The sequence below is a fragment of the Canis aureus genome, chromosome 18 (genome assembly GCF_053574225.1).
Source record: "Canis aureus isolate CA01 chromosome 18, VMU_Caureus_v.1.0, whole genome shotgun sequence".
Classification (NCBI taxonomy): domain Eukaryota; kingdom Metazoa; phylum Chordata; class Mammalia; order Carnivora; family Canidae; genus Canis; species Canis aureus.
Window position 1 is genome coordinate 5,046,766 of NC_135628.1, and position 15,816 is coordinate 5,062,581.

General features: G+C 38.4%; 1 protein-coding gene across 11 annotated transcripts in view; it reads right to left on the bottom strand.

Annotated features, from left to right (window-relative positions):
- The window catches only part of ST7 (suppression of tumorigenicity 7), a 241,643-nt gene that overhangs the window by 178,261 nt on the left and 47,566 nt on the right, over positions 1–15,816 (bottom strand). Inside the window, exon 1 of one of the 11 annotated variants that reach the window (XM_077856022.1) lies at positions 10,433–10,558. The exons of the other annotated variants lie outside the window; for them this stretch is intronic. Within the exon in view, the coding sequence (XP_077712148.1) occupies positions 10,433–10,454 (22 nt within the window). The 5' untranslated portion in view covers positions 10,455–10,558. Of the gene's footprint in view, positions 1–10,432; positions 10,559–15,816 lie in introns of those variants that run through there. 11 annotated transcript variants of the gene reach the window in all.

The window sequence follows — 15,816 nt, forward strand, 5'->3', positions numbered from 1 at the left end:
AATAAACACACACAGTATTTTATTAAAAAAAAAATTGTAAAAAAAATATTTACAAAGTATTTTATAAAAAATACATTAAAATTTTATAAAATTCTATGGGGAAAGGATTGTTTTTTTTTTAAAGAAATGGTGCTGAAACAAATGAATTTTGGTGGAAAAGATGAATATCCACCTTTACTTCAAACTATATATGAAACTTTACTCAAAACAGATCATAATACACAGAGAAGCAAAACATATAAAACATTTAAGAGAAAATGTAAGGAAAAAATCTTTACAATCTTCGGTAGGCAAAAATTTCTTATATCTAACTCAAGAAATTGAAAACCTGGACCTTATCAAAATGCAAAACAGTATCATTAATAAAACTAAAAGCTATAAACTTTGAGAAAACATTGTCAATACATATATCTAACAAAGTACTTGTATCAAAATATATAAAGAACTCTTAACACTCAGTAAGACAAATACCCAATTTTTAAAATTGGCAAAGTACAGACACTTCATCAGTGAAGATATACCAACAGCCAATAAGCACATGCAAAGATGTTCAGCATCTTTAAGGATGAGGAAAATGCAAATTAAAATTGTATCACAAAATCTTATCACTACATATCCACTAAATTAGCTAAAATTAAAAAGACTGACAATACCAAGTGTAGACAAGGATATAAAGCAACTAAACTCCCACACATTGCTGAAAGGAATGTAAAAAAGTATAATCATTTTGGAAAACAGTTTGGAAGTTTCTCAACACTTGCCTTTCTAGATCTTTACTCAAGAGAAAGGAAACCATATGTCCACTCAGATAATTCTACAATTATAGCAACTTTATTCATAAGAACTCAAAACAGGTAACAACTCGGTATCAATAGGCATATGTTTGAGCCAATTATGATATGGCGACCAACTGCCACAAACACTGCTGAAAACATTATACTGAACAAAAGAAGCTATACACAAAACTAGTAGACATTGTATGCTCCCATTTAAATGAAATTCTAGAGATTTGGAAATTGACTGCAAAGGGACACAAGAGAGAACTTTTTAGGGTTATAGAAATGTTATCTATCTTGATTGTAATGATAAGGATGGTTACATATATGTATATATTTGCCAAAATTCATCAAACTGTTCACTTTAAATGGGTACATTTTATTATATGTAAATTGTTCTTCAATAAAATTATGTAAAGAAAACATTGTTTTCCCTATCATATTCAGCATATTATGCAATGCCAATTCCAGTAAGAACCAATTTTTTTGACTCATAGGCACTGGTATCAAAAATCTACACCGTTTTAACTAAATGAGAAACAAAATTTTAGTATTATTAACCTCTCTCTTCTCCCTCTCTCACTGCTTCACCCTCCATATCCAGTTGAACTTTCAATTTCTTGAAAGCTTTTTGCTCTTATTTCATATCATAAGCTACTCCTCTGCATTCAATAAGTATTTGTGAAACTGAATCACACAGTCTCTATATCCTGTCTTTTGTCACCTAATGTTATTCTGATAACAAACTAAAATATTTTATAAAGCCTTCAAATGTCACAGGATTTTGTCTATTTTATTATTTTTTCTCTCACTTAGTTTTAACACAATCTTTTTTCAAACAAAATATTTACTGTTCAGGGGCCCAATGTGTAAAACAGACTACATTTATAAGTTCAAATTTATAACATTTAATAATAACAATCAACAATGAGAACATAAGTTCATCTACCGGTAGTACTCATACTTTTGACTCAGATGTCAAAAGTAGTTATTTTTAATATGTGAATATATCTTTCTCTTTTAGTTTTGCAGTTCTTAAAAAGGAAATTCAGATCAAATATTAAGAGCAGGGGTCATTGAACTAAGGCCCAGGGGCTGGCCTGCCTACCACCTGGTTTTTTATAGCCCTCGATCTAACAATATTTTGTTTTGTTTTTAAATTTTTAAGTGGTCGGGGAAAAAATAAAAACAGCATCTTTTGGTATGTGAAAATTATATGAAATTCAAATTTCTGTGTTCATAAATAAAGTTTTACTGGAATACAGCCATACTCCTTTGTCTATGGCTGTTTATTTGCCACAATGGCTGAGTTGAAGAGTTGCAAAAACGACTGTATAGTCCACAAGTCTAAAATATTCACTCTTTGGCCCATTTCAGAAAAAAAAAATGGCGGACCCCTGACTTAGAGAATCCCAGCAGCACTCTTGGGAACCAACCTCATGGGATAGAGTTTAGAAACTATTTATAGGGACGCCTGGGTGGCTCAGCGGTTGAGTGCTTGCCTTTGGCTCAATGTGTGATCCTGGATTCCCAGGTTCAAGTCCCACATCAGGCTCCTTGCATGCAGCTTGCTTCTCTGTCTGCCTGTGTCTCTGCCTCTCTCTCTCTCTCTCTCTCATGAATAAATAAATAAAATCTTTAAAAAAAAAACTATTTATAGCAAACTGCATTTTACAAAGATGGCCACCACAATATTTTCCATCCTACTTGTTCTTCTGCAATGCGACCTTACCACTCTCTCACCAGGAGGAGTCTAATTCCCTTCCCTGTGAATCTGGGCTTGTCCTGGTGACTTGCTTCATCAATACAATTTGGTACATGTGGCTCCTGAGACTTCTAAGACTACTAGGTCATAAGAAACCTTGCAGCTTCCTCCTAGGATTCTTAGAATTCTCCATCATAGGATGCTTCCTCTGAGAACCTAGCACCATGTTGTGAGAAACTCGAAGCTCATGGAGAAGCCAAGTATAGGCACACTGCCTACAACCCCAGCTGAGCCCCAAGTCTACAGCCGGCTTCAACTGATATCCATGTAGGAGAGCTAGCCTGGACCTCCAGTTCAGATACGACTTTAGATGACTGTGCCCCAGCAGACATCTGACTGCAGCTGCATTAGAGAGCCCCGCAAGAGAACTACCCCTGGGTACCGCCAACCCATAGAACTGTGAAATAGGATAATAAATGATTATATTAAGCCACTACATTTTGGGGTACTTTGTTATACAGCAGAAGATAACTGAAACGCCATTATACTAAAACAAATCTAGGAAAGTTTCAGATGAGTAATTCCAGATTCCTGATTCAAGCCCATGCATAGCACCAAAGCAAACCCTACCAGAGCCTCCTGCTAACCCTCGGTGTTCTAGAAGTAGTTAAGAATGAAGGAGACAAGTAGTAAATAATACTCTAACAGAATCACTGTGATTTCCTAATCTATATGCACTCTAATGAGGCTCAGTACTCCTCAAAATATGCCAATAAGCCTGAATCTTAAGTCTGAAACTCTCAAAAAAAAAAGAAAAAAAAAAGGAAAATGATTTTTCCAATTGCTAAAATTATATCAGGATTGGTAAAGAGACAATTCTTAGTTTCCATACTGTAAATAAACTGGTGATCATAATACTTCATTATATTTACTTAATAATCTTAAAAACTTGATAAATGAAGTTAGATGAAACATAGTCAATTATCAATATATGGCTAAGTATCAGTATATAACAGTTTACCTATAACAAATATGGGCTTAATAATAAAAATCCACATGCTGTTCTGCTTGTGTCACCTGCTCCTGTTCCAAAGGGTGACAGGTAAGAGTCATTCACTTGGATGTTTCTGATATGTGCCAGTTATGTGTAATATACTCCTTGCTCTAGAATATTTAATTAAACTCCATATGAACATCCTGTAAAGCCCACACAGCATATTTTCAATAGTATTATCTTAAGCCACAGCAGATTCAAATTTTGAAGAATGAGTGCTTAGTACATGATAGGTACCCTGCCATACTCTGGCGAGATAGGTCTTTGATTGATATAAATTTCATTCAAAAGAGACCAGGGTGGCTCTGAATTATTGACCTACTGATATCTCAGAGAACCATGGTATGTCACAGGATGGTGTGTTTATTTTATATCTAAAGGGATATTACTGGAACTCTTAAGATTCCTAATTTTTTTCTTAATTCAGTAATTATTTGCAAGATTAAATATTTATTTATGTGGCTATGATTCACACTAATGTAGAAAAGACTTATACGGATAAAGTGGTTTAAGAGGAAATCATTCCAGGGGCACCTAGGTGGCTCAGTGGTTGAGCATCTGCTTTGGACTCAGGTCATGATCCCAGGGTCCTGGGATCAATCAAGTCCAGCATTGGGTTCCCCACAAGAAGCCTGCTCCTCCCTCTGCCTATGTCTCTGCCTCTCTCTGTGTGTGTCTTATGAATCAGTAAGTAAAATCCTAAAAAAAAAAAAAAAAGAGGAAAACAGTCCAAACTTTAGTGGCTTAATCCAATCCTACAGGAGTGCTTGACCAGTTAGTGATGCCTACCGTAGGGGGTGACCAGTAGTGAGAAATACCTGGGCATTGGCCAACTCTAACCAGTTTCATCCAGTTTCAGCAGTCTCCTCTCTTCAGATCTCCCACTAAGTCCCTTCAAAGACTTCCATGAAAGAATTTCCACCCAGTTTTAGAAAGTGACATTTCCCTTTCTTTAGCCAGTCTTTCCCACTGCTGGAGTCTACTCTCCACAGATAACCCCTGCTAAGCGCCACCTTGGTACAAAGGTCCTGGCCCAAAAAAAAAGAGATTCCCTCAATACTGAGATTCCCTAACATCAAGAGTTCACTGGATAAGCCATATGTTGGGCCAGGAGAGCTTAGATGATGATAGGTGGCCAAACTCTGGTACAATGTGGTAAAGCCAAGATTTGAAATCCAGGCAATCGAACACCAGAGTATCTGCACTTAGTCTCTAAACCTGACACATGCTTGCTGCCATTTCTACAACATGTATTAAACTGTATCTTTGTCTTTTAGTTCACAGTTACATGAATCCACAATTAACACAAGCAAAATCTCCATGCGGAAAATATTATAATTAACTATTCTAGCATAGCAATTATGACTACATCACAGGACCTGTAAATAATTCAAAATTTGTGCATTTCCTAATTAACACATTAATAAACATGTTAATAAATGCTTTATATTTATTAGGAGAAAATGATGGGATAGCAACACTCTTTGGAAAAAATTTTAAGTGATAATTCATATTGTCTTACTCCACAGTCTATATTGAAATTTTAATAGTATTTGAACATAAATTAATGCAATGACTATTATTATTGTTAAAAATACATATTAGCAGTGACTTTTCCAACTCAGAATCCATAACAACAATGAATCCTATTCACATCCTGTGTAACTCCATAGGGAGTCTACGGGGAAAGTTTCCATATATGGTCATTTTTCCCCATAGACTCCCCATGGTTTATACAGGATATGAATCTGGCCCATTGTGACAATGAAAACAACAGATCACTGAAAACTTATGTGTAATTTCTGCTAAACAAACTATAGACTAACAATTAGGGAAACCAATACTCAAGTGAAAATAAGTAATCTGAGTATTTATAAATAACCACTAGGTATTTTTATTCCATTTCTGTACTAACAAAGTATATAAATATTCAGAAGAAAAATATTTTTCTATCTTATTTAGTTCAAAATATTTTCTTGATACTAAAAATTATAATGTCAACTATTCAACAGGCAAGAAACCCAAAGGAAATTTCACATCAGAACTTACATTGTCAGAAGGAAAGAAAAGATGATACAGCAAAACTAGTCAAATGCTACATGAGCTTTATTTAGCTTCCCGGGCTGCTGTATGACCATGTCCCAACATAAATTTCTGTTATCTATAATCATTTTCCCAAATTTGTGACATTAGCAATCTGTGGCATTCTACTTATCTGAAGTCATGTAGAATAATATTTTTCTTTTACATTCACTGCTTGACTTAGAAGTAAGTTTTTTGTGTACACATATTTGTACTTTTGCCTTAAGTAAGATGAAAGCATCTAAAATCCAATACAGCTAAATACTAAAAGCCAGTTAAAGCTGTAGGAAAGGGAAATGGCTGCCTTCCTAAATTACCTTGTTCCATATGACAATAACTAATAAAGGGGAAAACAAAATATAGTGTACTAGAATGTCAAACATACTAACAGCAAAAACAGCACTCCGACCTAATCATGTAATAAGAACTAGGACTTATATTGAAAAATGGTCCAGTTGTAAATAGCCATTTTTGAATGAACGTGGTAACTATTAACATCTCAACTGATTCGCAGAAATTACAGCAAAACAATAGACCCAAGTTTAATCTCACGTATGACTGGCTGTCAAGAATGGCCCTGAAACGCGTGTAAAGAAAGGAGTGTGACTCTTTTGTTTCTCTATCAAAGAGATGCCTGTTTAACTGTACAGTTTCTTGGTGACCTAATATTGCTAGAGTATATTCTTTTGACTATCCCTACACAATGGCTCAAAATTTGAGATAATTACATTATTCTTAGAAACATGGTACCATACTCACTATTAGAACTGAGAAGCTGTCAGTTGCAACTTAATGCATTCATCAGTAACGAAAACAAAAGGCGACAGCTGAACTTCTGGTGCCCATCAAAGAGATCACGTGGCGCATCACATGGACCCCAAATCCTTGCCAGCATCCGGCTACCTACTCAAGGTGATATGGGCAGCCAGACAAGGGCAGGGCCAGCCACACCAGAGCTGAAGAGGGCTGACACTGACACCCACCTCCACCATTTCCCCATTACCACTGAGCTCACTAAATCCTACCGCTTTATTGGCACGTTAGTAATTTATTTTTCCCTTTCACAGATGCACTAGATGTTCTTTTCAATTTATTACAACTACAACAAAATTTGGGGAGGAAGGATTAAACGACATTATTTGTCCAGAGGCATGCTGCTTCTCAAAAGGCAAGATGATGCTCTCTTCACTGGACTAATGAGGCAGGTTCTTTGGAAGACATATTAATGTATTAAGCCAGGCACAATTCCCACCACAGCACACCTTAAATGGTACCCTTGAGGCCTGAAAAAGTTAAACATGGGAGGGGAGACAGGAGGAGGACTGAGCCAGATAAATGTTAATTGAATAAACGTTCATTGTACTTGAAGTATTTACACTTTGGAGAATGAGTAGCTTTATCAAGAAGGATGTAATCAAAGGGCAGTAGTACAAAACTAGTTTTCTTTATTCTACCGGAAGAAAAGATGACCTTTTTCTGTCCCTTTATAAAATTTTAAAAGTAGAATTTTCAAATTTTTGTGGGATTCAACTTGATTTCAAAATATCATTGAATCAAATGAAGTACCAAAGATATGAATTTTCATGACTACTCTCCTCAACAATTCTCTTTACTGGTGGTATTTTTCTCCAAAGACTTAATTATTCCGAGGATAGAAACTAAAATTGCATTTCCTCAAGGCAGATAAAGAGCAGACATACTGGTCCCAGTTTCAGACGTGGGAAACTTCAGTCAAGGAAAAACTCTGTGAAATACTTCAAGACGTTACAGAGCTCCAGAAGCTACACCTCCTGCTTTGTAAGGATTAATCCACCTACGACATAGGACACCCGCATTCCAAGCGGGCCTAAAGGAGACGGTGGCCAATCTACACAACCAAGGAGATTCAGACCCACTGAGTCAGGAACAGGGAGACTGGCACTGTTAAAGCCACTCCCCAGAATGCTATCGGAAGATACTCACAAAACAAGGTAATACAGGGCATTTATTAATTCTGCTGGGTAGCTATGTCGGTCTTTAACTTTGAAGAACAAGGAAGGGTCAACTCTCCCAGGTGAATTTTTTGTCACTTTCGAGGCTTTTGTAGTTGGAGGGAGGGTCTTTTTGGTATTTAAATCAAGCGATACTATTTTAGTGACACAGAACACGTTATAACGTGATACCAGCTACTAAAAATTCCTGACTTACAAAGGTCTGAAACATAAAATCAACTTACTCTAGTACTTGAAAATGAGGACATTGACATTTCCCTCTCTTACAGGCAAAGAGCAAGGGAGAGAGAAAATTTACAGAGCCATTTACATGTGACTCTACAAGCAAAAGAAGTCAGGATAGTGATTTCCTTTTGACTGGGAAAGGTTGTCACAAAGGAACTTTTCTCCAGTAATATAAATATTCTGTATCTTAATCTGGGGCGTGGTTCCATGGCAATAAACATAGGCAGAAATTTATAGAGCTGCATACTTGGACTTACACATTTTATCCTACGTAAACCATACTTCAATTCAAAAAATAAAAGCATCCAATACTAGCAAAGTAATACAACCAAAAATCAAAAATAAGAATAATGAAATCAGAAATGTTAGGAAAAGAAAAAAAAAACAAAAAAACCAACCTTTCCAGGATCTAGCATAGCATTGTACACAGGGTGGATGAACAAGTATTTATTATAAAAATTTAGTGAGAATGCCTTAGTTGGTTGTCAAGATCCCTTCTGAACTAATTAGAACTTCAAATATGACTTATTTTCCTGAACATCCTAAATATAGACAGTTTCAGCCTCTAAAGGCTCCAAAAGGCAGAAATTAGAGGCCTAGGAAGCTATGCCTCAAAACAGAAAAAAAAATACATCTGTCTCAGCTCTGAGTATAGATTTAAGGCATCTCCTTATCAAAAGGAGGCAGTCCATTCTCAACACTTAATGATCACTGACAATACAATCCTATCTATAGTCTTCTAGGGATAAGCAAGAGGCATACTTAATACTCAATCAAGTAAAAAAAAAAAAAAAGCAAAAATCTGCATGATGGTGTTCTGAATGGGATTCTTGTCTGTTCAGTAATCCGGTAGCTACGGAGACCAAAAGCAACCAGCAGTTTTCAAACATACCACACAGCACACGGGTGACATTATTAAGAGACCAGATTTGATAATCAAGAAAGGTTGTGTCTGCTTAGTAAACCTGGCCAGACATTGTTGGGTTAGAGTCCCTAGTCCAAGAGCCCAAAGACTCCCACACTGAGTTTCAGCTTCTATTTTTAGCTAAACAAAGTAGTAACACTAATTTTCCTTTAGTAGATAAATATCTCTGTCCATACCTAGGTTCCTACATAAACAAAACCCCATGAGTAAAATGAAACTGTAGTAAGTCCTTGTCACTCCAATAATCTGTTCCTACTTCTGGGGTAACAATAATTCCAGATGCACCATGAAGTGAATTCAAAAACATATTTTTAAATTATTGGAAAATAATGCTGTCATATGCTGAATGGAACAACACGTCTCACTGTTATAATATGTTGACCTTCATTAGTCAGAGTGGTTAATTTCAGCCGTGAGAAGCTTCCATGTGAAACAACAAAAATAATCAATCCTTTAAAAAAACCAATCAGGAAACAAACAAACAAACAAACAAAAACCCTGAAGGTTATAAGCTCTCTTGAAACACAACTATTCTAGAATAATCGAGAGCTGCACACAAATAGGCACACTGATTACCTTAGATCAGAGAGAAAAGGTCAGATTATAAATTCTTAGGAAATGCATTTCCTAAATTCCTGCCCTAACCCCCTTCTCCCCACAAAGATGGTATCTTGCCAGTTTTTCATGTTCTAGGCCAGCAGGTTGAGTCTCTTCAAGAAATACTTAACTGTCACCCTTGCTTATGAATAATGACAAAATATTCTGCAGAGCCTTTATGGCTGCATGGGTTAGTTGTGTTATTCTACATTCAATGTTAAATAGTACTCAGACTAGTCAGGCTGGTCACCAGGCTGTACCTACCCATGGTGGCTGTCCACAAGTGCTGTCCAGCCCAGCCCATTGTGCAGGGCCTGCTCTGCACCAAAGCGATTCCACTGTACAAGTTTTAAGACAGATACGATGCTGCTGGAGCGGCTGGAGCTGCTGGACCGAGACGCTAGCCAGCATACCCACATTGAAACCATTGTGTTAAAAAAAAAAAAAAAAGAAGAAGAAGAAGAAAAAAGAAAGAAATCTCTACCATAAGACTTATTTCTTCTTCTCTACATCTACAGAATGTCCATCTTCTGTACATCATCCACATCATGTCTGTCCCCGAGCTTTTGTAAAAATATGGAGGAAGAGGATGTCATGACACCTTTTTCTCCTTTTAGGTAAAGACTGCAAACCTTTTTTTTTTTTTTTTTTTTTTCCCCTTTGTAATCAGCACTGTCATCTCAGGTCCTCCCAGTTCCCGCCTGGGGCTTAAGGACCGTTCTGGAACCCACCAGCGACCAGCGATCAGCGACAGACCCGAGGGCATCACTGGGCACGGTCTGCGGGGACTGCCTGGATCCCCGGCTCCCTCCCTCCGAGGCCTGGTCTTGAGCGCCCCGACCTCCCTGGCCCTGGAGGGTGAACACACACACCCCGTTAAGGACGAGTCCCTTCCCCGGGGTGGGGTGGGGATGGGGTGGGGGTGGGGGTGGGGGGCCCATCCCTTCGCAGTCAGAGCCCCCAGAGCACCCAGGGCTGCTCAGCACCCGAGGCAAAGCGACAGGAGCCCGAGCCAGGGAAGCGTGACAGCAGCGGCCAGATTTCTAAGGAGCGCAGGAGTGGGGTGCGTCTACTTACATGAAGATTCAGTGCCAAACATGGCTGGCTCCAGAGGCTGCTTTTTTAAAAAAAAAAAAAAAGGGGGGGGTAGAAATTAGAAGAAAGGAGGCGGGGGGAGGAGAGAGCAGGAGGGCAGAGGAGCAGGAGGGCTCGAGCGGAGGGAGGGCGGCGGGGTCGCGGGGGCGCGGCGGGGCCGGCCTGCTGGGGCCGCGGGCTGCGGGCTGCGGGGCCGCTCTCCCCGCTCGAGCCCCGGGAGCGGCCGCCGGGGCTGCGGGGCGCGGGGCGCGGGGCGCGGGCGGGGCGGCGGCGGCGGCGGCTGCAGTCCCGGCCCCGCGAGGCAGCCAGACAATAGCGGGGCTCGTGCAGGCGGCGCTGACGTCACAGGCTCTGCACCGCCCGGCCGCGCCGGGCCCGGGGGCTGGGGGGCGGGGGGGCTCCCGGCTGCGGCGCTGCGCCCCCGCCCGCCCCCGGAGCGACCTCAAGGGCACGCACGCGCCCCCCCCACCCGCCCCCCCGCAACGACCGGCACAGCGCGCAGACCTCGGCTCTCGCCTTCGTGCAGCGAGTCAAACTTTTCCAGGGAATTAGGAATATGGGCAAGGGGGAAAATAAGCCGCCTTTGCAAAAAAAGGACTGCGGAGCTCGGGTGTTTTTTTTTGTTGTTTTTTTTTTTTTTTTTTTTCGTTTCTGGCTGACAAATCAAGGGCTACATGCTCCATCGGAAGGTATGGGAAAATATGCACAGGGTTGCACACGCATGCCGGGCTCGGGAATATGCCCTCACAGACGCCCATCTATGAACAGCGAGAATAACAGCGTGAGTGCTTAGGGCACGGCTGGGCACTCGAATGTCACCGATGACACACTATTATGCTGCAACGACTATTCCAATGTGGGAAACACAGCTCGAGGAACATATGATCGGCATGTATTGCTCTCATCCCATTCTCTTTGCCTTATTTCATTTTGCCTTGTGAGAAGCTCCAGGAACATATGATCGACATATATTTCTCTCATCCCATCGTTTTTGCCTTATTTTCATTTTGCCTTGTGAGAAGCTCTAGGAACATACTATTGACATATATCTCTCTCATCCCATTCTTTTTGCCTTATATTCATTTTGCCTTCTGAGAAGCTCCAGGAACATATTATCCACATATATTTCTCTCATCCCGTTCTTTTTGCCTTATCTTTGTTTTGCCTTGTGAGAACTCCTGTGCTTTTCCAGGGCAACCCAGTCATTTCAAAGCTGTGTGCACACACCTGTGTATACACCAGTGTGTCAGTGGGTGTACAGGACCAACACCATTCTCTGTAATCTACTGCTGCAAAGAAATAATTGAAAATATTGTTGTTTTGTCTCTTGACTCACTTGATAAATAAAACTCTTCCTGCATGATTGCCTTTACTCTCAGAAATCTATTTTTTTAATATTTTATTTATTTATGAGAGACAGAGAGAGAGGCGCAGAGACACAGGCAGAGGGAGAAGCAGGCTCCATGCAGGGAGCCTGAGGTGGGACTCAATCCCAGGTCTCCAGGATCAGGCCCTGGGCCAAAGGCGGCACTAAACCACTGAGCCATCCGGGCTGCCCTCAGAAATCTTTTTTTTTTTTAAAGCTAGAAGCATGCAGACCTTCATTGAAGTATCTATCCAAGACAAGCAAAAGAAAGAAAGAAAGAAAGAAAGAAAGAAAGAAAGAAAGAAAGAAAGAAAGAAAGAAAGAAAGAAAAGAAAAGAAAAGAAAAGAAAAAGAAAAAAGAAAAATTTTAATGTTTTAAAAACACTGAAATGCACAAAAAGTGTATATGTGTATATTCCCATAATCCTACACTTTTAAAATCATATAAAATAAGTTTCTTCTCCATCCATTCATCCAAAGTATATACCCAATATTTTCTTACATTTACAAAGGCAGGTTTTTATACAGTATAGTTTTTAAACATTAAATTTTGATATGAATGCAGAACTGGAAATTACTATCTAAAATATCATTAATAGCTTTTCTGTTCAGTATATGTAGATCCATCTCATTCTTTTAATGGTTGCATAATATTCCATTGTGTGGATATAGCACAATTTATTCAAGGTAATTTGACCTTTTCTTACCAAAAATGCTAACCCATTATGAAGAGAGCACAACAATGTTACATAAGATAAAGAACAAATATTTTGTGGTAGGAAAGAATTATTTACAGAATATTCACTAAGTGCCAGGTACTATTCTTGAAACTTTACATGTATTAACTTATTGAATCCTTATAAAAACCCTAAAAGGTAGATACCATTAGTATCCATAATTGATAGATGGTGAAATAATTTGCCAAGGTCACACAAGTACCAAATGTTAACCCTGGGATTCAAACCTAGGTCACCTGTTTCCAAAGAATATGCTCTTAACCACTCTTCCAAAATGCTTCTTGAAAATTAATACTCAAAATCATACTTTAAGTATTCAACTAAAAGATAAGGAAAACAGAAATCAACTGAAAATGTGGAGAAAAATATTCTTAAAAGAGAAAGGTCACCAGAGAAAGCTAAAAATGACAGGACGATGCTGAAAAATGCAGGAATTAAAAAAGGCATCCCTCCCAAATTACGGTCATGGAAACAACCAGTGGAGAGCATCAATAATGGTGTTGAGATGTAACTGTAGGGCAATACCCTTCAAAAGGGTCGAAACCAGAATATACCTTACATAAGATCTATTTTAAATTGCATTACGGATGTTGGACGTGAATGGCCACACAAGTGGCAGATGGATGTGGCCAACAGAAAGGCAAGAGGAAAAGTAGAATGAGAAAATGCTCCTGGGTAAGAGATATTCTCCACCAGGGCCCATCATCTATATGCAATACCTGCTTTGCCAAGTCACTGATGTAGCTCCTTTCTTCAGCTCATACATGATGGTGTATATTTGCATATTATAAAGGCACTTTTCTGAGGGCCTATATTTATTCCTTGGTGTGGACTTCTGAGAGTAAGTTAAAGGTTGCAATATTTCTCAGAAAGTCAACTTTTTTTTAGAGATCTATAACAGGGTCAGTATGTTAAAAGCATTAGGTATCTCACTTGCCAACAAAATTGGACACAAATGACAACCTCTGACTCCTATTAAGGTTTCTATAAGTTCTGGAGGCCTGCAGTATTTCTAAATACTTTTAGAAGGTTGGAATCCAGGGGCACCTGGGGGGCTCAGTGGTTGAGCATCCGCCTTTGGCTCAGGGTGTGACCCTGGGGTCCTGGGATCGAGTCCCACATCAGGCTCCCCCTGGGGAGCCTGCTTCTCCCTCTGCCTGTGTCTCTGCCTCTCTGTGTGTCTATCATAAATAAATAAATAAATAAATAAATAAATAAATAAATAAATAAATAAATAAATAAATAAATAAATAAAATACTTTTAAAGAGAAGAAGGAGGAGGAGGTTAGAATCCATATCAGTAAAGACCCATCTTTGGCAAAATAGATTTCAAAAACTTATTTCACTCTGATTCTCTCCTCTAGGCAGCTGGTATGAGCTCAGAGAACAAAGACAAATTTTCATATGTTGCCTAAGGAAAATATAATGAAATAAAACTGATCTGATATCTTCCATGTCCCTCCAAAAAAAAAAAAAAAATCACATAATGCATTCCAAAACCAAAGTGACCTTTGAATTATCAATTCTAATTAACGCCCATCTGCCTGCAACCTTACCCTTCCATTAGTAAAGAAAGTACTGTTAATTTCAGGATAAAATTAGCAATGAAAGGAGAGATCAATATTCAAAATAAGGTAGTGTCCAAAATCGTCATTATTAAATCAGAACACTTGATAAAGAGAGATAGTAGTGAAAATGTTAAACCCAAGTCAATAGTCACTTTTAGTGGAAATTCCATTCATAAATCCTTCAACAACCATTTCCTGGGAGCCCGCTGTCCCGCACTCTAGGGGTACAGCCAAGAACCAACGCCCTCCTCCGTGGAGCTTACAGTCTAGGCGGTGAGACGAACAAACACGGAATACGCCAGGGGTGGCACGTGCTAGAGAGAAGGATAAGAGGAACCTGGGGCAGAGGAGTGACAGAATGTGAGGGTTATTTCAGGTAAAACCACTAGGTAATGCCACCCTTAAAAGATTTCAACAGACACCTGAAAAAACTGAAAGAGGGAGAAGAGCATTCCAGGAAAAAAGAAATACATAAAACTATTCTTGAATCATCAAGAATCATTTTCGACTGGATGATAACCCCTTCAGTGCCGTGATGACGTCAGTAAGCACAAAGTGATTAAGCTTCATGAATAGTAACGACAGTAAAACAAACTCTCTTTGCAAATCTAAAAGAATTTACTTACTTTCTCATAAACTGAAAACATATGCGTTCTCCTTTTCACGGTTTACTAGAGTAAATATACCTATATTTGCAACTATGTAAATGTTTATAAAAAAATCTCCATAGAAGACAACATCCAAAATAGCTTCCTACCACATCAGACAACTAAATTAATTAATTTATCTATTAATGTGGTAAGAACTTAAACCACATATTCTCTCTAGAGCACACACAATAACTAATCTTGAAAGTGTCGTAACTGGAATTTCCCTGGAGCCTCTGTTCACACTAAAGTTTCCTTAGTATTCCTTTTGATGTCTATTTAGCATGTGAAAGTTATGTGTCTTTTGGAACACCACCTATATGCTTGTAAAGTATTACCTAAAAACAACATAGAAGTGGCTTAGTGGCAATATATAAACTATAGAAAAATGAAAGAATCAATGATTGTGTTCTTTGGAAAACAGGTACAAATTTCTAATTGAAAACATACTCATAGTAAAAGCTCCCTGGTAAGATTTTAGAAATTTCAATTATTTGCATATGGCTATAAAGTGTGTTCCTTTGGCTTCTACAGAGTTCCACACACACAGTGAGCCTTCTAAAAGATAAGTCTATTGTCTATTTTATTCCAGAGCTGTGAAACAAAAATCCTGGTACTAATCTTATGAAAAAAAAAAATCAAAATACACACACTACTCTCTCTCTTTCTCTCTTTATACATATATATACACATATGTATATGTATATATAAATCCATATATGTATGTATGTATATATACTTATGTATATATATATATATGGATTTATGGAAAAGACAGATTTGAGCAATTAATTAATTTAAAATGTTTTGTCTTCAAAAAATATTTACCACAGAAGTCCTTTACATAGCAAGCTCCAGAAAGTTACATTTTAAATTATTGATTTTACAACAATTTCACAATTTGATACAATATTGTATCAATTTTGTACAAAATTGTATCAAAGACCCACACATACCTCAAAAGGGCTCATTTACAGAGAACGTAACTAGAGCTTAAAAAATCTAAACATAGAGTGGGATTTTGTTATTATACTGGGTATGGAAGGTG